Source organism: Oncorhynchus mykiss, chromosome 15, assembly GCF_013265735.2.
Source record: "Oncorhynchus mykiss isolate Arlee chromosome 15, USDA_OmykA_1.1, whole genome shotgun sequence".
In the NCBI taxonomy this organism is placed as follows: domain Eukaryota; kingdom Metazoa; phylum Chordata; class Actinopteri; order Salmoniformes; family Salmonidae; genus Oncorhynchus; species Oncorhynchus mykiss.
Window position 1 is genome coordinate 15,281,227 of NC_048579.1, and position 24,734 is coordinate 15,305,960.

The 24,734-nt window shown below is 43.4% G+C and overlaps 1 protein-coding gene across 3 annotated transcripts in view; it reads right to left on the bottom strand.

The window, feature by feature from the left end:
* Window positions 1-3,144: 3,144 nt before the first annotated feature.
* The window catches only part of LOC110489659 (spermatogenesis-associated protein 13), a 34,700-nt gene continuing 13,110 nt past the window's right edge, over window positions 3,145-24,734 (bottom strand). The window contains exons 2-15 of one of the 3 annotated variants that reach the window (XM_036943849.1): window positions 21,332-22,927; window positions 20,138-20,179; window positions 19,668-19,737; window positions 19,264-19,592; window positions 18,971-19,115; window positions 13,571-13,701; window positions 7,245-7,424; window positions 6,427-6,618; window positions 5,570-5,749; window positions 5,114-5,346; window positions 4,828-4,957; window positions 4,332-4,710; window positions 4,138-4,212; window positions 3,145-4,021 (exon numbers count right to left, since the gene is read on the bottom strand). In XM_036943849.1, coding sequence (XP_036799744.1) covers window positions 3,843-4,021; window positions 4,138-4,212; window positions 4,332-4,710; window positions 4,828-4,957; window positions 5,114-5,346; window positions 5,570-5,749; window positions 6,427-6,618; window positions 7,245-7,424; window positions 13,571-13,701; window positions 18,971-19,115; window positions 19,264-19,592; window positions 19,668-19,737; window positions 20,138-20,179; window positions 21,332-22,927 — 3,861 coding nt within the window. In that variant the 3' untranslated portion in view covers window positions 3,145-3,842. Of the gene's footprint in view, window positions 4,022-4,137; window positions 4,213-4,331; window positions 4,711-4,827; window positions 4,958-5,113; window positions 5,347-5,569; window positions 5,750-6,426; window positions 6,619-7,244; window positions 7,425-13,570; window positions 13,702-18,970; window positions 19,116-19,263; window positions 19,738-20,137; window positions 20,180-21,331; window positions 22,928-24,734 lie in introns of those variants that run through there. The other 2 variants (XM_036943848.1, XM_036943850.1) reach the window with 2 other exon arrangements.

Here is a 24,734-nt window from a genome sequence, read left to right on the forward strand (position 1 = left end):
GAGGGCTATTTAGAGATTTACTGGGATTTAATGTACAAAAACCACTCCTTTTTCCTGGGATAAATAACTGTGAGAAAACTGTAAATTCTAATAAATTATTTCTATGAACAGCATGGTGTAAAATGGAACTGTTAAATGATAAATCTATCTTCTCTACAGACTCTGCATGATGAATTAACGCTCAGGGTGAGGACAGACAGCCCATCTCAGTATGGAGCACAGTTCAGTGGGTTGAGTCACTGACATGATCTTCCTGTCTGGGTTGGCGCCCCCCCCTTGGGTTGTGCCGTGGCGGAGATCTTTGTGGGCTATACTCGGCCTTGTCTCAGGATGGTAAGTTGGTGGTTGAAGATATCCCTCTAGTGGTGTGGGGGCTGTGCTTTGGCAAAGTGGGTGGGGTTATATCCTTCCTGTTTGGGCCTGTCCGGGGGTATCATCGGATGGGGCCACAATGTCTCCTGACCCCTCCTGTCTCAGCCTTCAGTATTTATGCTGCAGTAGTTTGTGTCGGGGGGGCTAGGGTTAGTTTGTTATATCTGGAGTACTTCTCCTGTCTTATCCGGTGTCCTGTGTGAATTTAAGTATGCTCTCTCTCTTTCTCTCTTTCTTTCTCGGAGGACCTGAGCCCTAGGACCATGCCTCAGGACTACCTGGCATAATGACTCCTTGCTGTCCCCAGTCCCACCTGGCCGTGCTGCTGCTCCAGTTTCCACTGTTCTGCCTGCGGCTATGGAACCCTGACCTGTTCACCGGACGTGCTACCTGTCCCAGACCTGCTGTTTTCAACTCTCTAGAGACAGCAGGAGCGGAAGAGATACTCTTAATGATCGGCTATGAAAAGCCAACTGACATTTACTCCTGAGGTGCTGACTTGCTGCACCCTCGACAACTACTGTGATTATTATTATTTGACCATGCTGGTCATATATGAACATTTGAACATCTTGGCCATGTTCTGTTATAATCTCCACCCGGCACAGCCAGAAGAGGACTGGCCACCCCTCATAGCCTGGTTCCTCTCTAGGTTTCTTCCTAGGTTTGGGCCTTTCTAGGGAGTTTTTCCTAGCCAACGTGCTTCTACACCTGCATTGTTTGCTGTTTAGGGTTTTAGGCTGGGTTTCTGTACAGTACTTTGAGATATCAGCTGATGTAAGAAGGGCTATATAAATACATTTGATTTGATAATGCATGAAAGACCTATCATCTCATCATGGTAACTTTTTTCCTTGTGACAGATAGGCCTACATTTGCTGCAGTATAGTCTATGCTACAGTAATATAAAGACAGAATGCGCGTCTAATTTACACTTCTCCATCTGGCTTTCGGGGGTCACCTTGTTTTTTTAATTATAAAGATTATTATTTTTAAAATTGCAGCTGCAGAGTTTTAAAACAGCCTATCACTCGAATACTGTTGCTTTAAATCAGTGCACGCACTAGCACTCTCGCAGTCTTTCTCTCTCTCCATCAACTCCATTTAAATGGTATCCAAAATAGATCATCCTGTTACAGTTAAGCAATAAGGCCCGAAGGAGGTGTGGTATATGGCCAATATACCACAGCTAAGGACTGTTCTTACGCACGACGCTACGCAGAGAGCCTGGACACAGACCTTAGCCGTGGAATATTGACCATATATCACAAACCCCAGAGGCTCCTTATTGCTATGATAAACTGTAAATTAGAGCAATAAAAATAAATATTTGTCATACCCACGGTATATAGTCTGATATACCACGGCTGTCAGCCAATCAGATTTCAGGTCTCGAACCACCAAGTTTATAAATGTATATATAGCCCTATATATATATATATGCACACACACTACCGTTCCAAAGTTTGGGGTCACTTAGAAATATCCTTGTTTTTGAAAGAAAACACATCGTGATAACGAGGGTACCGATTCTCTCATGGCAACGTAAATGACTCCTTTATAGTAGTCAGTCACACACTGTAAATGCATGTATTCTTAGTGAATGGCCTAAAGCCTACGTTTTCGATTTAAGTAGGCTACTTAAATAACATTTTATGGAGACCACTCGGTTGATTTGGCTGCACAATGACCTTTCTACTAGTCACTGAGGCCTAACCTAAATTGGTTAAAAATTCAATTTATTCCCATTGATCTACACTAGGTAACGTTCCAAGAATATGCTATAATTAAACCAGCAATGTCCCCTTGAGACGCAATGCCATATCTGTAATCTCCACCTGTTTGCCCACCGTCCCCGCGCTCTTTCCCACGACACAGCCTCGCGCCTCTCATATCACGGGATAGTTCGCTTCAGAGTGCCATCTGTCATTTATACTCTTCCATTCTCTTAAAAGGTCAAATCTAGCTTTGGAAAAGGCAGGCCTGTGTAGGTTACTGGCTAAACCGTGCTACTGTGGGGGCCTCGCTATCTACCGAGCCGCCAGGTGAACGTAACCAGATCAGACCGCACAGATGAGCCGCTGTGGGAACCAGTGACCATACAGAATGCAACGTGACCTGCGCCAGATACTCTGTTAGCTGGGGCTCATTCAGTGGGATCATCTGTGATATAATTCATCCGATTATAGCAGATATGTGTATGGTACATTTCCCCAGTAACCTAAGTACCTGAGGGGTACACAACAAAGCAGGATCACACTTTTTCAGTCAGGCCCCGTTTCCAGCATTGTGGAACATCTATTCTGCGCTCGACCTGCACAAGCACTGTTCATAACACGAACCGTTCACACCCTTCTTTGGCAGAGGAAATATTGCAGGTTTTAAAGCTTATTTCCTGCAATTCTACACATTTTGTCAAGCGGTGCAGGTACATTTTTGCCGTTTTAAAGCTAATTTTCTTGCAATGCTATACATTTTGCATTTATGTGATATTCGATTGACAAAAAATCTATGGGCTCAAAAACATCAGCTGACATGGGCTAGTTGATATGGACATTTCTGATAAGCTATAAATAGCTCTGGAAGGTCTGCAATGACAAGAGGATTCTACTTGTGCATTCCACTATTACAACTTCTAGATGAAGTTGAAAGCAGGGCATGTGTGCACTCCTGAAAATAAAGTCTGATTATTTGTCTGGTGGGATCAGATACAATTCTATTCCACTTAGAGATCATTTTCAAAACAAGGCACGTGTTTTTTCACAACCAACATTACTTGCATTTGGTACAAGAGTTTATTTACAACAGTGATAACAGGGTTAGTGAGCGCGTACACCGTTCCATGTGTATGTACGTATACTGTCCTGTTGCTACGTATTTGTGTGTGTACATACACTGTTCTGTGAGTACACTGTCCTGTGGGTACACTGTCCAGTGGGTACTTGGGTACACTGTCCTGATGGTACACTGTCCTGTGTGTGGGCTGTGCTTTCACTAGCAGTCTAACGCCAACAGGGTCCAGCCTCAGAGAAATAAACTAAAACCAAGATATCAGGCAAATATTCGACAGGTAATTTAAAAGCTGAACGTGTAGTACATCATTGCCATAATTACTATAATACAGGTTTCTGCTAGGCGGTTGGGTGTAAAGGAATCTCAGACTACAAAAGCAGTATCTTCACCACACCAGCAACATGGAGGGGTGTCCGTCTGTATGCATGTATATTAACAAGTCCAGGCACTGATTTAACTAGACAAATAAACACAGACATAAAAATAATGCACAAACCAACAAAACACACAGATAGACACTTTAAGAGGCAATACAAACACATTGATAAAACACACATTACACAAAGCAGTACGCGCACAGGTCCTGTGGGTCCATAACAACTGTACGTTTTTCTGAGTTATCAGGACGATTCTAGGCGTGGTGAGACCATTTAGAGTCAGGACCAGGCGGGGGATCCTCACTTCCTGAAGAAGGTGTGTCGGGTGAAGGTGTACCACAGATGGGCGGGCTTTCGCTTGGGCTCGGCCAATGTGAACACCTGCTGCTGAGGCACGCTGGTTGGCACGGTAACGTGGCGCTGGTGAATTGGATGCAGGGGCTGGTGGTGGGGCGGGACATTGCCAGAGTAGCCCATGGCTGTGGAGGAAATGGAAAACACAACATTTTAAAAACATTATTTGCAATAGTGATGAATCCAAAACAACATGCACAGCAATCGTAAGAACACAAAAGCATGATTTATTAACGCTTACTCTTAATTTTCCCTTGTCGGGATTTCCTCGCATTGAAGATTGCTTGTTTTCGCAGCGTTTCACTGATCTTCATTCCTGTCATGAAAAAAATAAAAAATACCAGACAATCAAATGTCATTCAACACATTCTCCTCTTCCCAACAACCCCTCTCGTCTGCTCCTCTTTCCTTTCCCTCCATTCCACCCCTCCTCACCTGTCTCTTGGTCCTCCTGTACCCTCCGTCTCTCCCTGGCAAAGGCCTGCAGCCAGCGCTGTCTGTCCTGGGGCTTTCTGCAGCAGAGGTAACACAGGGTCTCCAGAGTGGAGCTGTTCCGCAGCCGCAGGGCATTCTTCAGCGAGACGCCCAGCTCAGGGTCCCTGCCGTCGGGCATCTCCAGCAGCTCCGTGTGGTCCATGTCCAGGCGGCCGCGGTAGTACAGCAGGTCGCGGCGCAGCACATCCTTCTTACAGAACACCAGCTGGTGGTCGAACAGGAAGAAGCTGCGCTGCTGTGTCTTGTTGCCCTGGCACACGATCCGGGTCAGCTCTCCAGAGTGGATCAGCTCCGAGCTGCGCTCCAACACGTCTGCTCCCTGAAAGGAACAATGACAGAGAGACAGACATTCATTAGGTTGAGTTGCATTCGTTGTTAGAACACACAGGGATAACATCTGCCTGCTACAGTAATAATACACCTGGAAGATTCTCACCTCCCAGCGTAGGATGGCCACTTGCCAGTGAGCGATGGCGTCAACACTCTCCAGCCGCCTCTTCCCCTCATTGATGAGGCTCGCCACGTTCTTCATCGCCTCGTACGCATCACTCACTCCACCGTAGTCACTAAAGCACACAACATCAACAGCATTGGAGAGTGTGAAAAGGTTTGTGTTTTGCACAACTAGCTGCGTGTGTGTGTGTATATATATATATATATATATAAATAAAACACACACGTGGGTGTTGTGAAGTTTGTGAAGTGTGTGTGTTGTGGCCTACCTGTGGTCTTTGGGGGTGTATTTGAGCAGCTCTCCCAGCTGCAGGGGGTACTTGCAGATCTTCTGGACGGGCGTGAGCAGGAAGCCGGCGATGGAGATGTCAATCATCTGCTGCAGCAGCCGGCAGGCCTCAAAGAAGTGCTTGTACCTGCCCAGCTTCATGAGGCGCTGCAGCTCCCCACACGCTGCAGGGTGGGTGTTACAGTACTCAGAGTAGATAGAAAAACCCTCCCCCTGAGAGAGAGGAGAGAGAGGGAAGAGAGAAGAGAGAGAGGGAAGAGAGGGAAGAGAGAAGAGAGAGGGGAGAAAGACAGTTAAATAAAACCTTACCAAATAGGAATGTGACTGCTTTGAAATGTATACAGTGAAATGTTTAGGAAAAATGCTGTATTTAGTAATACAATCTGTGTATGTGTGTGACTGTGTGTAGAAAGGTAGAACCAACGGTAGAACGTACCTGTAAGAGGAAACAGGCTCCTATCTCACTGAGGTGAGGCTGGTCTGTGTTGTACTTCCTCTCCAGGTCTTTGAGGAACTGTCTCTGGAACTTGTAGATGTCCTCGATGTTACTGAAGATGGTCTTCAGCTGCAGCTCAGTGAACATGCCTGGGTTTTTACCACACTGGCGGATATAGCCCTGGGAAAAGCATTAGATATTGTCAGACGTTTTAGTTGTAACAAGGAATAACCGTTACTATGGAGTTGCGGACAACGCAAGGTTTGTCCAGCAGGGGGAGCGCCAATGAAGCTGGTGAAAATCCAGAGCCTTAGGGAGATTGTCATTTAAGTAAATCAGTTCTCTTCTCTCCTGGACTCCTCTGTCCTCTCCTCCGTGACCCGGAAACAGATAAGTGGTCGAGAAGACTCCCCTCCTCCATTTCCTACTTCGACAGATGATGCACAAGAGTGTCCTTGCGGCAAATAGCAGGGAAGTGCTACGCCCCCTTTGAATCAGGTGTTCTCAAAGCATCTTGAATCAAGTGTTCTCCTTGTATCTATAAAATGTGTTGCACAACTAGCTACATTTGTTTTATCACTTTACAAAATTATTCTGGAATTCCACCTGTTTAAACTTCATTTGCCAGATGAAGCGTGAGTAGAAAAGGAGAGTTTCATTTCATACAAATGCATTCTTTCACACATTTCCTCTCCTCTATTCCTCAATTACCTTTGACCATTTTTCCAAAAAGAGGCAAGGAGAAGAGAGCAGGAGAGAAAAACAAAGGTAAATTCTACCCTATCGGGAATGTCAGTGACGATGGAGGAGACATGGGTTAGGGTCGGGTTAATGTTTCTGGTTGAGCCTCCACCCACCTCACAGATGTCCCGGAGGTGTTTGATGTAGATGCGTTCTGTGTTCATGATCTCTTTGACCACGTTGGTCCTCATCTGGTGGCGGTGCTCAGCGCTGTGTGTGTCCCGGGGGGCAGTGTGTGGGTTTTCCTGGTCCAGAGCACAACGCTCTACACTCTCCGCTCCAGAATCCTCCTCCTGGTTCACACGCACCTGTCAAATCACACACACGTTACCAGGTGAACCACAGAGTCACGCATCTGTGAATTAAACCCTATTAACCCAACCTACATCCCTATGGTAACATTAGAAACACCATGTATGGTTAACAAGCCCCTGTCCGTCGCCAACAATCCCCAACAGGGGCAATTACCAAGCGGTCACCCCCCCGTCAATTAACTGGCCTCACCATGGTTACCATAGCTTGGCTAATTAAGATGCAACTGTAAATCAACACAATTCACCAGGGAAACCCTCAAAACCTCTGAACCCACACTACCCTTTCCCTTGAACACACACTACTAAGGGGCTGGGTTGCAGCCAAGACAGCTGGCAGGGTCTAGCGTAAACATCAATTACACAGAGGGCAGAATGTCTACAAGACAAAACATGGACACTTGTTGTATTTTCTTGCTTCCTGATCCAAGCCGATCATGTCAATGGCTTGTTCAGAAAGTTGTTTTGTTTTTGACCTCTTTTTGCCTCATGACCTGTTTCTTGTTGTTGTGAAAAATGATCAATAAAAACACAAAGAACTGTTAAATAATTGACTGACAGACTTCTTTATTTTCAATGCAACAGGGCTAGTGCACAAATGTATTGACTCCGTGTTGTCTTACCCTGACAAAGCTGGAGGGGAACCAGGCCTCCCTGTCTGCCCCCATGCCCCACCACCAGTCCTTGTGAGGGGCCTCCAGCACCCGGATCACATCCCCCGCCTTGAATGCCAGCTCCTGCTCCTCCATTGTCACATGGTCCCACAGGGCCTCTGCATACACAGCTTGACCCTGGCTGATCCACTGAGAGAGCGAGAGAAAAAAGGGTAAGAGAGAGGTGGAGGGTTACCGAGTCAGGGTTACCGAGCTTATGTAATGACAGACACGCACAAATAAATACAGAATAACATGCACAGCATACTCATGTCTGACACACAGATTACACTTGGGACACCAGAGCTGCGTCCAAACTCAGACCAAAACAGATCACACACACACACACACACACACACACACACACACATCAGGGATTGCAGAAACGGCATATTGTCTTGGAGACATTTATCCAATGTTCCCATTAAGCAGCGCGCATGCGCAGTAACCCCCAGACCGCCACACAGAAATATCAGCCCACAGAGAGAAGTACGATATTGAACTTCATTCAACGACTGATCGATCTCCAAGGCATTCCTAGTCGATCGCCAAACATTTCTGTAAAAAAATCAACAATTTGTATTTATTATGGAGTGGAAGTTAACACTCAAGGTTTCTCTTTACTGTGGCAATTGTGATCGAATCAACCCAATATTATCCACATTCAACGCAACATACTGAAACAAAACGAACTATGCAACAGCTTAGCTTTTGTTGTAGACAGAACGCATCGGAGTAGGATTCTATTGCATCGACACGCACTACTCAGCCTGTACTCTACACAGACCGGTGCAGCGTAAACAATCAGAGCTGCAGTAGGCCTACATGCAAATAGACCATTACCATATATGGATCTGTACCATTTACTTTGACCTGGACTGTGTTTACAGCATGAGCGGTCGTGAGTAGGGCTGTGGCGGTCACAAAATTTTGCCAGACGGTGAGATTGTCAAGTGAATAACTGTCAGTCTCATGGTAATTGACCGTTAATTAACATAAATACATTAAGCATCTCCGGGCTTCCACACATTTTAAAAAGTTGAATAAATCCATGTATTATAGAGTACACCGTCACAATAAATCCATTATTTCTTTTAGACAGGTCTAAAGAAGCATGATATGAAGAAAATGTAGTCTATTTCAGAAGAACAGAATAGCATACTCTGAGTTGTCCTTATGTTAGGTCCTGATCTGGCTATGTCATATGGCTGTGGGCTACACTGGTTCATTTAGCAGACAAGATTTGCTTATAATTATGTTGCATTACTTTATAGTATGGTGAATACAATTGAACAAAGCTAAATAAAATAAATATTGTCTCCAAACGATTGAGTGTGCACATTTGGCTATTCAGTGTTGAGCAGTTAAAGAAACAGGTATTCCTATATGCTTAATTTAGATTTATTCAAATGTAACTTTAGTTGTTCTACAAACGTTGTTTTGATTTTTAATACATTGTAAGGCTGCATGATGAGACTAATGATCATTTGAAAGAAAATAGCTTGAAAAGGCATGAGTTCTGTATTGTTAATGGCGCAGGCTGTACACTTCAATAGTCTCAATCACAATTTGACACGCACTTGATAATGCCTCGAATTTCACGGCGGAATCCCCTTTGTGGCCGTAATGCACCCTAAAAGAAAATCCATTCCTTTCACGGCCCGAAGTGCTGTGCTCTTCTCTTTGAGTGTGCCGTGCAATCCGAAGAGGCTCTCACTCACACAGCTCTCCGTCAGCTGGTCGGGTCTTTCTCACAGGCTACAAATTAAGACAGACACGTCGGGTGACGCAACTTCTCACGTCCTTATCCAACTCTGATGTGCATATTGAAGATATTGGAAGAACTGTTCACATTTACTTTGAACAGCAAAAGCCCGAGACTCTGTTAATCTACTAACCCCCATATTACAAAAGTAGACCTATTCTATTATGTGTGATAAATAAATATTTAATAAATTAAAAAAAATAGTCTGGGACAGTTGCGATAGAGCCCAAATTAATACAACCACTAGCATCAAAAAAACTTTTTAGATCAAAACGTTCAGCTTAAAATGTTGATAAACCATAAGGCTATTTCTTCATATTATAAGCGCAGCAATGCACACACGGAAGTAGGCTATAAGTGTGAATGTACCACTGGCGGAAAACACCAGTATCAAAAGTGACCGCAAATGCAATTATGCATGTAACGCTTTTAATTATGAAAGGCGCATTTTTAATGGTGGAAATGTTCTTCCCCAAACACATATGGCTGTTAGGCTCTACACCCCTTGTAAAGCAGATTAATGTGCATAATTTTAATGAGTTATTTGGCCACTTCAGTTGTGATACAAACCATATTAACATATATTGGCCTATGGGCTAGGCTACATAGGTGTGCAACTATGAAAAAGTCACAAAAAAATGCATGGTTTCTTATGCTGGGCATCATTCACAAGTGATAATATATTAGCTACCGTTCAAAAGTTTGGGGTCACTTAGAAAACATTTTGGTCCATTAAAATAACATCAAATTGATCAGAAATACACTGCAGACATTGTTAAATGTTGTAAATGACTATTGTAGCTGGAAACGGCTGATTTTTAATGTTATATCTACATAGGAGTACAGAGGCCCATTATCAGCAACCATCACTCCTGTGTTCCAATGGCACACAGGCAGAGACAGAGTTGCAAAGAAAAAGCCATCTCAGACTGGCAAATAAAAAGAAAAGATTAAGATGGGCAAAAGAACAGACACTGGACAGAGGAACTCTGCCTAGAAGGCCAGCATCCCGGAGTCGCCTCTTCAATCCTGTTGACGTTAAGACTGGTGTTTTGTGGGTACTATTTAACGAGGCTGCCAACTAATGTAGTTGTCCTCTTGCTCAGTTGTGTACCGGGGCCTTAAACTCCCTTTTCTATTCTGGTTAGAGACCGTTTGCGCTGTTCTGTGAAGGGAGTAGTACACACCGTTGTACGAGATCATCAGTTTCTTGGCGATTTCTAGCATGGAATAGCCTTCATTTCAAAGAACAAGAATAGACTGACGAGTTTCAGAAGAAAGGTCTTTGTTTCTGGCCATTTTGAGCATGTAATCAAACCCACAAATGCTAATGCTCCAGATACACAACTAGTCTAAAGAAGGCCAGTTGTATTGCTTCTTAAATCAAGACAACAGTTTTTAGCTGTGCTAACATAATTTTTCTAATAATCAATTAGCCTTTTTGAAATGATAAACTTGGAATAGCTAACACAACATGCCATTGGAACACACGAGTGATGGTTGCTGATAATGGGCCTCTGTACACCTATGTAGATATTCCATTAAAAAAAAAAAAAAGCCGTTTCCAGCTACAATAGTAATTTACAACATTAACAATGTCTACACTGTATTTCTGATCAATTTGATGTTATTTTAAAAATTGACAAAAAATGTGCTTCTCTTTCAAAAACAAGGACATTTGTAAGTGACCAAACGTTTGAACGGTAGTGTAATTCACAAGTGATAGGCAAAAATTGTCACCCATCAGATTATTCTTGATTTAATCTCGTCTTTACATATACTAATTAATGTGTGTGTGACATTTGTTTTGATTTAGAATGAACCATTATCATGCACCTGAATCAAAACAGGGGCAGTGGGAAAAAATACATGTCATCTATGCATTAAGTAGCTTTTCCTGTAGGTCATTTTCATGCCAGCCAGGTAGGCTACACTCCTGTTCTAAATATAAGCAATGTGCTTAATATTAGGAAAGTTTAGAAATAAATATAGTAGGCCTAGCCTATAGAAAGCTCATGGGATCCTCTTTTTAATAGAGGCCATCACTCTGTTCTCTTATGCAATTGCATAGCCTAATGAAATATTGAGCAACATGAGCTCTCAAAGTGTTTGATTAGATTTTCAAATATATTTGCATTAATGTCAGAGTGATTAGAGGGAAAATAGAGTGCTGAGCACCAGGCAGTTAGCAAGTTCGGTACTAATGACCATCAGCAGCATCAGAGCTTGGAGAAGCCTAATCACCGTGACTAAACGGTCATGTGGAATTTGACTGCCTTCATGACTCGTGACCGCCGGTGTGGCGGTAATACGATCACCGCAACAGCCCCAGTTGTGAGTAGGTGCACTTGTTTTGAGATCAAAGCAAGAGCTGCATGTAGCCAATTGTGCACATTTAGTTAATATCCTTTGCTAGTTACAGTTATTAGCCCAGTTATAGATACTATGTAGTCGGCAATAGGGGAGTGATTGCTTCCAACAAGAGCACAAAACGTATACATTTCTAGACCTTTATGAAAAATGAGTCAGGTACATACAGTGGGGCAAAAAAGTATTTAGTCAGCCACCAATTGTGAAAGTTCTCCCACTTAAAAAGATGAGGCCTGTAATTTTCATCATAGGTACGTACACTTCAACTATGACAGACAAAATTAGATTTTTTTTTCTCCAGAAAATCACATTGTAGGATTTTTAATGAATTTATTTGCAAATTATGGTGCAAAATAAGTATTTGGTCACCTACAAACAAGCAAGATTTCTGGTGGGAACAATTATTAGGAAATGGAAAACATACAAGACATAATCTCCCTTGATCTGGGGCTCCACGCAAGTTCTCACCCCGTGGGGTCAAAATGAACGGTGAGCAAAAATCCCAGAACCACACGGGGGGACCTAGTGAATGACCTGCAGAGAGCTGGGACCAAAGTAACAAAGCCTACCATCAATAACACACTACGACGCCAGGGACTCAAATCCTGCAGTACCAGAAGTGTCCCTTTGCTTAAGCCGGTACATGTCCAGGCTTTCTGAAGTTTGCTAGAAAGCATTTGGATGATCCAGAAGAAGATTGGGAGAATTTCATCTAACCATATGACACCAAAATATAACTTTTTGGTAAAAACTCAACTCGTCGTGTTTGGAGGACAAAGAATGCTGAGTTGCGTCCAAAGAACACCATACCTACTGTGAAGCATGGGGGTGGAAACATCATGCTTTGGGGCTGTTTTTCTGCACGACTGATCCGTGTAAAGGAAAGAATGGGGCCATATATTGTGAGATTTTGAGTGAAAACCTCCTTCCATCAGCAAGGGTATTGAAGATGAAACGTGGCTGGGTCTTTCAGCATGACAATGATCCAAAACACACCGCCTGGGCAATGAAGGAGTGGCTTCGTAAGAAGCATTTCAAGGTCCTGGAGTGGCCTAGCCAGTCTCCAGATCTCAACCCCATAGAAAATCTTTGGAGGGAGTTGAAAGTCCGTGTTGCCCAGCAACAGCCCCAAAACATCACTGCTCTAGAGGAGATCTGCATGGAGGAATGGGCCAAAATATCAGCAACAGTGTGTGAAAACCTTGTGAAGACTTACAGAAAACATTTGACCTCTGTCATTGCCAACAAAGGGTATATAACAAAGTATTGAGATAAACTTGTTATTGACCAAATACTTATTTTCCACCATAATTTGCAAATAAATTCATAAAATTTCTGGATTTCTCATTTTGTCTGTCATAGTGTACCTATGATGAAAATTACAGGCCTCTCTCATCTTTAAGTGGGAGAACTTGCACAATTGGTGGCTGACTAAATACTTTTTTGCCCCACTGTAGCTTTTGTTTTGTCTTAAAGGGGCCCTGTTGTATTTTGAGACAGGCTTGAATAAGCTAAGTAGCCAATAGGCAGAGGGTAGCATAATTGTCTGATTCTCTGTAATAATCATGCATTTTATTTTGTAGAGTGGTTTCTTGCATCAAACAACAACTCTTTCAGTCACCTCCCTGTCTGAAGGACAAGTAAATAAAACAGGTTCCAAAAGTCTCATGGAATGTTGGCCTACATTGAACACCACATATTGGCTGCTACTGTAGGCAGAATGATAGAACAGCTATTTACATGTTAAGATATTATCATTTTTTTTTTATGGCAGGCCACTCTGGTAGGCCTACATTATGATCAAATAGCCACAGTAGCCTACTTGAGCACTGTTAAAAACTAACTAAAAACAGGTACAACCTCAGTGTTCAAAGTAAACTTGCTTCTACACCTGCATTGCTTACTGTTTGGGGATTTAGGCTGGGTTTCTGTACAGCACTTTGTGACATCAGCTGATGTAAGAAGGGCTTTAAGTAAATTTGATTGAAATTTGATTGATAAACTCGCACTGGAAGTTGCACAGAATTTTCCCAACATTCAAGTTTGCACTCAGCAGACATGAAATTTGATCAGTGCCGAATTTCTTGAGGGAACATTGGTTACATCTGATGCTGAATGCTGCAATTTAACACACAGGCAGGCAGGTAGATAAGCAGCACACCTGGCTGAGAGCAGACAGCCCCACCCCAGGCTGCAGGTACGTTGTGACATCACTGAGCTCATCGAAGCTCCCCTCCTCCTCACTCACACTGTCACCATCCACCGCTGCACAACACTCTGAGCCTCCGTCTGCTGTGGGGAGGAGAGAGTTAGTACAGTTACACACACAGACATACTCTCACACACACACAAACAGCACTCACTACACCAGGGATCATCAACTATATTCAGCCGCGGGCCGATTTGTTCTTGAGTGGATGGTCGGGGGGCTGCGACAAATACAAATCATTTGTAGAAGGCAAATTGACCGCAAGAAGCCCAAACAGACATGTTTAACTAAAACATAATCATTTCAAACCTTGTTTACATTTGTATACGATCACATTTCACTATTATGCATGGGAAAAGATTTCCTAAAATTAAATCAATTGGAGCTGGTTTCCTGGTGTTTTTAGTCTACTTGGAAAATAAATAAATAATAATTACACATACATATACATACATACATACATATATATACATACATACATACATACATATATATACACACATACATACATTATATATATATATATATATATATATATATATATATATACACATACACATATATACATGTATATATATATATACATATGTATAAGTATATATATATATATATACATATATATATATATACACATATATACATGTATATATATATATACACATATGTATAAGTATATATATATATACATGTATACATGTATATATATATATACATATGTATAAGTATATATATATATATATATACATATGTATAAGTATATATATATATATACATATGTATAAGTATATATATATATACATATGTATAAGTATATATATATATATATATATATATATATACATATGTATAAGTATATATATATATACATATGTATAAGTATATATATATATATATATATACACACATATATACATGTATATATATACATATGTATAAGTATATATATATATACATATGTACATGTATATATATATATATATATGTATAAGTATATATATATATATATATATATATATATACATATGTATAAGTATATATATATATATACATATGTATAAGTATATATATATATACATATGTATAAGTATATATATATATATATACATATGTATAAGTATATATATATATACATATGTATAAGTATATATATATATATACACATATATACATGTATATATATACATATGTATAAGTATATATATATATATATATATATATATATAAGTATATATATATATAAGTATATATATATATAAGTATATATATATATATATATATATATATATATAAGTATATATATATATATATATATATATATATATATATATATATATATATATATATATATATATATATATAAGTATATATATATATAAGTATATATATATATATATATATATATATATATATATATATATATATATATATATATATATATATATATATATATATATATATATATATATATATATATATATATATAAATAAATAATTGCGGGTTTTGTTTAGAAAACTTGGGGGGGACAAAAAAAACCACCAGCGGGCCAGTTGGGGAACCCTGCTTTACACATTACACACTCTGGAAAGATGGTAAACACAACATTTTACATACTAACTTTCAAAGCTCTCCCAGACCTGCCAACCCTGTCCAACTGTTTAGAGTACAAGATGGGCAGCAAATTGGAGATTCATGTGCTTAGACAAACATATGCATCACACCTAGTTCAGTTAGTCCTCTGAAAAGGTATTTAGAAAACATAAAATATTCATACTGATAAGTACAGAACATATACTATAAATCTATGTTTTGTAGAATTAGCACAGATTGTATGTTTATTCCATTACATGTACAGTATAGAATGGAGATAACTATCTATAACGTTTTTCTTAGCACATACCCCCAAGTTTAGTCTCTATAGCAGAGGAACGCTAGTCACCTCTCAAACAGGGCCAATCACTAGGGCCAGCTCACAAGTATTGTTTTTTTAGACGCGGTTCCTAATCAACACTAAAAGCAAAATCATTTTGAAAACATAAAAAAACAAATGATCACATCGACACAGACTGCAAACTGTCTACACAAAGCTCAAGTAGGCTACCGCAAAGGGAATCTGAAGGCTGTTCAGTAGGCTACCGCAAAGAGAATCTGAACGCTGTTCAGTAGACTACCGCAAAGAGAATCTGAAGGCTGTTCAGTAGGCTACCGCAAAGAGAATCTGAACGCTGTTCAGTAGACTACCGCAAAGGGAATCTGAAGGCTGTTCAGTAGGCTACCGCAAAGGGAATCTGAAGGCTGTTCAGTAGGCTACCGCAAAGGGAATCTGAAGGTTGTTCAGTAGGCTACCGCAAAGGGAATCTGAAGGCTGTTCAGTAGGCTACCGCAAAGAGAATCTGAACGCTGTTCAGTAGACTACCGCAAAGAGAATCTGAACGCTGTTCAGTAGGCTACCGCAAAGAGAATCTGAAGGCTGTTCAGTAGGCTACCGCAAAGGGAATCTGAACGCTGTTCAGTAGGCTACCGCAAAGGGAATCTGAAGGCTGTTCAGTAGGCTACCGCAAAGGGAATCTGAAGGCTGTTCAGTAGGCTACCGCAAAGGGAATCTGAAGGCTGTTCAGTAGACTACCGCAAAGGGAATCTGAAGGCTGTTCAGTAGGCTACCGCAAAGGGAATCTGAAGGCTGTTCAGTAGGCTACCGCAAAGAGAATCTGAACGCTGTTCAGTAGACTACCGCAAAGAGAATCTGAAGGCTGTTCAGTAGACTACCGCAAAGGGAATCTGAAGGCTGTTCAGTAGGCTACCGCAAAGAGAATCTGAACGCTGTTCAGTAGACTACCGCAAAGGGAATCTGAAGGCTGTTCAGTACGCTACCGCAAAGGGAATCTGAAGGCTGTTCAGTAGGCTACCGCAAAGGGAATCTGAAGGCTGTTCAGTAGGCTACCGCAAAGGGAATCTGAAGGCTGTTCAGTAGGCTACCGCAAAGAGAATCTGAACGCTGTTCAGTAGACTACCGCAAAGAGAATCTGAACGCTGTTCAGTAGGCTACCGCAAAGAGAATCTGAAGGCTGTTCAGTAGGCTACCGCAAAGAGAATCTGAACGCTGTTCAGTAGGCTACCGCAAAGGGAATCTGAAGGCTGTTCAGTAGGCTACCGCAAAGGGAATCTGAAGGCTGTTCAGTAGGCTACCGCAAAGGGAATCTGAAGGCTGTTCAGTAGGCTACCGCAAAGGGAATCTGAACGCTGTTCAGTAGTCTACCGCAAAGGGAATCTGAAGGCTGTTCAGTAGGCTACCGCAAAGGGAATCTGAAGGCTGTTCAGTAGGCTACCGCAAAGGGAATCTGAAGGCTGTTCAGTAGGCTACCGCAAAGGGAATCTGAACGCTGTTCAGTAGGATAATGCAAAGGGAATCTGAAGGCTGTTCAGTAGGCTACCGCAAAGGGAATCTGAACGCTGTTCAGTAGTCTACCGCAAAGGGAATCTGAAGGCTGTTCAGTAGGCTACCGCAAAGGGAATCTGAAGGCTGTTCAGTAGGCTACCGCAAAGAGAATCTGAACGCTGTTCAGTAGGCTACCGCAAAGAGAATCTGAACGCTGTTCAGTAGGATAATGCAAAGGGAATCTGAAGGCTGTTCAGTAGGCTACCGCAAAGGGAATCTGAACGCTGTTCAGTAGGATAATGCAAAGGGAATCTGAAGGCTGTTCAGTAGGATAATGCAAAGGGAATCTGAACGCTGTTCAGTAGGATAATGCAAAGGGAATCTGAACGCTGTTCAGTAGGATAATGCAAAGGGAATCTGAACGCTGTTCAGTAGGATAATGCAAAGGGAATCTGAAGGCTGTTCAGTAGGCTACCGCAAAGGGAATCTGAACGCTGTTCAGTAGGATAATGCAAATGGAATCTGAAGGCTGTTCTGTAGGCTACCGCAAAGGGAATCTGAACGCTGTTCAGTAGGATAATGCAAAGGGAATCTGAACGCTGTTCAGTAGGATAATGCAAAGGGAATCTGAACGCTGTTCAGTAGGATAATGCAAAGGGAATCTGAACGCTGTTCAGTAGGATAATGCAATGGGAATCTGAAGGCTGTTCAGTAGGATACCGCAAAGGGAATCTGAACGCTGTTCAGTAGGATAATGCAAATGGAATCTGAAGGCTGTTCTGTAGGCTACCGCAAAGGGAATCTGAACGCTGTTCAGTAGGATAATGCAAAGGGAATCTGAACGCTGTTCAGTAGGATAATGCAAAGGGAATCTGAACGCTGTTCAGTAGGATAATGCAAAGAGAATCTGAAGGCTGTTCAGTAGGCTACCGCAAAGAGAATCTGAAGGCTGTTCAGTAGGCTACCGCAAAGAGAATCTGAACGCTGTTCAGTAGGATAATGCAAAGGGAATCTGAACGCTGTTCAGTAGGATAATGCAAAGGGAATCTGAACGCTGTTCAGTAGGCTACCGCAAAGAGAATCTGAACGCTGTTCGCTAGAAGAGTCTGTTTCAGCCTATGTAAAGGTGTCTATTGTATTTCGTTGCGCATATATAATTTCAGATTTTTGAAATTGATCAAATCTAAAATGTAGTGCAAAGGCATTTTAGAAGTATTGCCTCCAAATCTAATACAGGACACTCATTAATTCTTCATCGCGCAGTCTTCTAAACTCAACTCCATTTAATTCCATGCTTTTTGTGACGTGGATCATAATTACTGTTAGTCTATCAGGTTGCATTCTCCTCGTAATGTTACGTGGAAAATACAACTAATGGGACGCAGAATTAAATGTTTTTCACACTCGCACAAATGCGAACAGTTATTTTTCATACTTGCATTTCATTTCTTTCACTAGCAAATGCGAGTGAACTGCTGGCACATTAGAGCGCACTGAATGTCCATCTTATGTTCGCTAACGTTAGCTTGAACCAATGCCTTTACCTTTCCACAACACACAGAGTCCATGTGTTAACTTACAGCTGACAGTCTGCAAACTCAGCATCACAACAAACAGGAGGGACAGACACGAGGAAGCTACGTTGAAAAATGATGTATTCATCTCCATGTCCGTTGACACAAACTCCGTTCATGTCTGTGTGTTGCAGCTCGAGAATCGGGTTGTTAGATTTACTCAGTGGATTTATTTTTTTATTAAAATGTAAAAATAAAAGAAATCAGGCCCTATTCATTTCTGCGTACTTTTAACTCGGATCTCGTACCTTCATACATGGACAGAGTATTGTGTAGTTGTTACACAACATGCATGTTGGCCAATCTGCTCTCTGCTTCTTTACCAGACATTCTACCCCACTGCCTCTCATACACAGACATACTCCATCTTTATTCCTCCCTTTCACACACACTCCCTCCCTCACCACTGAGGACTCTGTGTAGTTTGCGTTGTCCAAGGCGGTCCAGTCCAATGGGGGTGCTCTGGGAGAAGGTGGAGGGGCGGAACCTGGCCGACACAGCCCTGTAGGAGGGCACTTGGTGGGATGGGACAGGGGGGCGTGACAGGAGCTAGAGCGACATGGAAAGGACAGTGTTAGGGGCCTTTGGGAACGTCCAAGGGTTTTGCACCTCAATCACAAACAGGGCATTATTTGACATACTGTGTTACACAAATCTCTCAGTATATCTAGCCATTGTTAAACAGTGAGGTGCTTACAGACGGCAGGCGGTCCTCTCTCCCCTCAGCGCCAGGTGAAGAGTACAGATCCACTCCTCCAATCACAGACATAGGCCGTCTTCTCCGGCACCGGAGATCTCCATTCATATTGTAGTTCTCTTGGCTGTCACTGTCCTGCGAGCCTCCATTACTTTTGAAGTCCTGACAGGGAGTTCCATTTGTAATCCTCTCCTCAGGATGTAGCTCCGCCTCCTCCTCGGGGATGGCGTACTTCCTGGCAACCAGCTGAGCGTAGTCAGAGATTGGCCGAGGCCTCGATCGCCCCGCCCTCCGTCTGGGGGTGACGGACGTGGACGTTTCCGTTGCGCCTGTTGCCATGGGTGATGTGGTTAATATGGGTGAGGTGGGAGAATCTAGGGAACATGTTGGGGTGAGAGTGGTACCGGTGGCTGAAGGAGAGGGCGCCTCTTCACCCCCTAACAGTGCCTCTCTGCCCTGTTCGTCTGATGTGTCCTACAGGTAAGAGTAAAGGTGAAAGGTCAAATTTGATGTCCCACAATGCCTGGTCCTAATTAAACACATCCTCGTTAAAGAATGTCTGTTAATCAGAAACAGAGCATGCTGTTTAGCTGACGTGTCAAATGTGGAAAGTCAGTGATATGGAATATTTATTTTTGCACATTCTTCTCCCATATCACATACCCTGAATTCATGTAAAAAGTATTATCAAATTTTATGTGTACACACAAGGAGGAGCGACAGAAGAGAATACATTTCCTCCTATTTAAGTTACTGCCCAAGAGAAATTGTTTGCAATGGTTAGTCTAACTGACCAGAGAGCTTACTAGTATACTGTACTGGTTAAGTTGAATTTGTTTGTCATTGGCATGTCAGAAGAGAGAAGTTCCTTTACCTCCAGCTCCTCCTGATCTTGGTCTGGTCTGGTCCATATGCACTGGAAAGGTACACAGTAGATCAGCACCATGGTCAAACGCCAACACACTCACAGGCCTCTGTCCCGAGGTCTGGGTCTGCTTCTCCTTTAGTTATCTACTGCACAGTTCCCCTGCCTGCTTCTCTCTCTTCAACCAATGAAAATCAGCTAATTTCCTTCCATCTGATCAACTAAAATCTGCCATCATGGTTCTCAATCAAATAAACCAGTCTTCTGATTGAATATTCAGTCCTCTAACAACCCAGACAGTGTATTATTCCTGGTGTGTCGGTAGTGTTTTCCTAGATCTCTCTGTAAACTCCCAGGCCCAGCGTGACTAGTGGACTTTGTCCCGGTGGCCTGCCTGCCTGCCTGCCTGTTGTTGAGGGCAGAGTGGGGAAGGGAGGGGACAGCATTGCTCTTACTGATAACCAGCCAGCCACAGCACACTGGAACAGGAGCCCCGCTTGCTTATGCAACCAATCCCACCACCAATCATAAACAATACCTAATAATTAACTGTGCCTGTTCTGCTCCTTCAGATTGGCCGGCCTCTACAGCCGGCCGACACGTGACCCTGCTAGGGCTGTGGCTGCTGGGAGTCACGCAATCACAGTGGTGACAAATACACTAGACCGACGCTTATGAGACACAGATAAAGTGACAGTAGATGTGACACAGGGCTGGGGCCAATCAGCTGGGCTGTAAACCCTGATTGACAACTGACTTGACCAATCATGTTGGACAGGAACTTTGGACTAGGCATGGGCACGCAAGCGTTGGATTCTTTGGTTAGCTAGAGACACGCGCCTCCACTCACTTATCTAAATGACTTTAAGAGACCTGACATAATCAAAGATCACTTCATAAACCACCAGATATCTCCACGACTACGTTCCATTTCACAAGACAAGGTCACTGCCAGAAGATCGAATTATTAGGATAAAGGCCTTACAACGGATCATTCTGCTCCAATTGATAAGGATGAGACTGTCTGCCTTCACCCCCATGACGACTTTTCACTGTGCTTCCCTTTGAGCCCGCTGAATAAATAGGAATGAGATGTCACCACCAGCACATCGCTTTCACCTGATGTCTTTCAGATCAGTAGTTCAGACATTCCAGTAGGACTTAGCCAGTGTAGCAGATTGGAGCACCAAAGTATTATCTTACCTGCTTTGGTGCCGTCTTGACCTCTGCATTGACCTCCGGCTGGTGTTTGCTGTGGCTCTCACATGGCTCCCCCTGGGGGAGTGGAGTGGAGTCACACTGAGCTCTCCACCCATCTCCCCATCCCTCCTGAGGCCTGCCCCCCTCACACAGGCTGCTCCTCAGGGGAGATGAGGTTGTAGCGAGAGGTTCACTATAGGTTGGGAAACTGAAGACATGGTCTGGTCTTCCCTGGAGGTGGGGGTGGATGGTCGGCGTGTGTTCCAGTGATACCAGAGTGACGTTCCTCGTTCTGGCGGGCGAGGGCCGCCGTTGACGGTCGCCGGAGGGAAGGCAGGGCGTACGGCGGGAGTAGTCGTCGTGGAGACGGCTGAGGGGGGACAGGGGAGTCACGGGGGAGCCCGGGCAAGTGACGGGGGACAGGTTAGGCCTGCGTCTCACGGTCAGGTCAGTCATGCTGCTCACTAGCTTCAACATGTGGCCCCTGGCCCCTAGGGGACTCCTAAGGCGACCAGGGCTCTGGCTGCGGTCCCTAAGGTCCACGGACGAGACACTGGCTGATCTCTGTATGCTGGGGCCCACATTGGCCACTACAGAGCCAATGGTACCAGGTGAGTCATTTGGAGAGGGAGAAGGGGCTTTGCGTCTGAAAGGGGCCTTAAGGTGTAGGTTGTCTGCGCTCTTGGTTAGTCTGCTCAGCACGTTGACGCTCTCTTCCGAATGTAGGTTCACCTCAGACCCTGAACTGGAGCCTAAACCTGGCCTCTGATTGGATGAAACCCCCTGTCCTGGACCCTCCCCGCGTTCCCCGTTCTGCCCAGTGTCCAGCAGTGAGATGCGCCCCGCCCCATATGCTCTCCGGATACTCCTTGAAAAGCGTGTGTTCCTCTGCAGTCCCTCTTCCTTATCTACTACCTCCTCCTCTTCTTCATTGTCAGAACTATAAGGGCTCATACCAGCCATCTGCTGGCCAATAGACACCCTACTGGACACACTATATCCCTCCCCACACCTCAGTCTTAAGCTCTGATTGGTTGTGACCATTCCATTATATTCACCCTGGTTGGCTGCTGAGATGTACTCCCCATCCGGATTAGCTGTCCCTCGGTTCTGAATGCCTTGGAGCACTGAGGAGCGCAGCTTCTTAAAGGAGCCCATGACGGCAAGCCCTGACAGGACTGGCCAAGCCTGCGGGCCCCCGGCACTGGATTGAGGGCCCTGGAAGGAGAGGGGCCTGGTTGAGCCCGGACTGTCCCCAGGAACGGTGCACTTCCTCTGGGTAGAGAAGAGCCTCATGATCCTGGAGGGGTAGGGCTTCATCTCAGGGTGGCCTATCACTCGGCTGGACCAGGTGTCCGTGTTGAGCCCGTTCAGTCTACTCTCCTCATTGTGGGGGTCATAGGTCACAAGCTGTACCTGGGCACCACACCCAGACAACAGGGACGGGGGCGCCGCCCTCTCCACGTGACCCTGGGTAGGGTAAAGATCGCAGAGGGGTCGGGGCCAGGCTCGAGGTTGAAGGTCAGGGTCGGTGGAGGAGCCATCGCGACAGGAGAGGGAGTCGTCGCTGGTAGACCGGGCTGCATCGCTCTGCCCCGCCTAAAGAGACAAGACATGTTACGTAACACTTATTTTATTTAACCAGGTAGGCCAGTTGAGAACAAGTTCTCATTTACAACTGTGACCTGGCCAAGATAAAGCAAAGCAGTGCGACAAAAAACAGTTACACATTGGATAAACAAACGTACAGTCAATAACACAATAGAAAAGTCTATATACAGTGTATGCAAATGTAGTAAGAGTAGGAAGGTACGGCAATAAATTGGCCATAGTGGCAAAATATTTACAATTTCGCAATTAACCACTGGAGTGATAGATGTGCAGAAGAAGAATGTGAAAGTAGAGATACTGGTGTGCAAAGGAGCAAAAATTAACAGTATGGGGATGAGGTAGTTGGGTGGGCTATTTACAGATGGGCTGTGTACAGGTGCAATGATCGGTAAGCTGCTCTGACAGCTGATGCTTAAAGTTAGCGATGGAGATATGAGTCTCCAGCTTCAGTGATTTTTGCAATTTGTTCCAGTCATTGACAGCAGAGAACTGGAAGGAAAGATGTTGACTTTGGGGATGACCAGTGAAATATACATTCTGGAGCGTGTGCTACGGATGGGGGTTGCTATGGTGACTAGTGAGCTGAGATAAGGCGGGGCTTTACCTAGCAAAGACTTATAGATGACCTGGAGCCAGTGGGTTTGGCGACGAATATGAAGCAAGGACCAGGCAACGAGAGCATATAGGTCACAGTGGTGGGTAGTATATGGGGCTTTGGTGACAAAACGGATGGCACTGTGATAGACTACATCCAGTTTGCCGAGTTGAGCGTTGGAGGCTATTTGTAAATGACATCGCCATAGTCAGTTTTGCGAGGGTATTTTTGGCAGCACAAGTGAAGGATGCTTTGTTGTGAAATAGGAAGCCGATTCTAGATTTAATTTTGGATTGGAGAAGCTTAATGTGAGTCTGGAAGGAGAGTTTTGTTTTATAACATAACACTTTATATTACTCTTCTTACTACAGTGTCCTTGGTCGTTTAAAAGGCCCTTTGATTTCAATGTTTTATTACCCTTTATTAACATTATAAAACACAGGGAAACTGTGCAAATAAGAGCGGTTTATTTAGCCTAGCCAGCAGTTGATTTAGCCTATCCAGCGGGTTATTTAGCCTATTTAGCCTAGCCAGCAGTTTATTTATCCTATCCAGCGGGTTATTTAGCCTATTTAGCCTACCCAGCAGTTTATTTATCCTATCCAGCGGGTTATTTAGCCTAGTCAGCAGTTGATTTAGCCTATCCAGCGGGTTATTTAGCCTATTTAGCCTAGCCAGCAGTTGACCTATCAAGCAGTATATTTAGCCTATCCTATTTAGCCTATCCAGCAGTTTATTTAGCCTACCCTATTTAGTAGTTTATTTAGCCTACTTAGCCTATCCAGCGGTTTATTTAGCCTATTCTATTTAGCCTATCCAGCAGTTTATTTAACCTATTCTATTTAGCCTATCCAGTGGTTTATTTAGCCTATTCTATTTAGCCTATCCAGCGGTTTATTTAGCCTATTCTATTTAGCCTATCCAGTGGTTTATTTAGCCTATTCTATTTAGCCTATCCAGTGGTTTATTTAGCCTATTCTATTTAGCCTATCCAGTGGTTTATTTAGCCTATCCAGCAGTTTATTTAGCCTAATAGGCTAAGTAGGAAAGGCTAAATTAACTGCTAAATAGGATAGCCTATCCAGTGGTTTATTTAGCATATCCTTAAAGCACACTAGTACAAAATAGCCAGAGTTGCCTTTATCTTTAACACTAGACTGCCTGCTACCATACACACAGCCCTGAAGGAGGCACACAAGT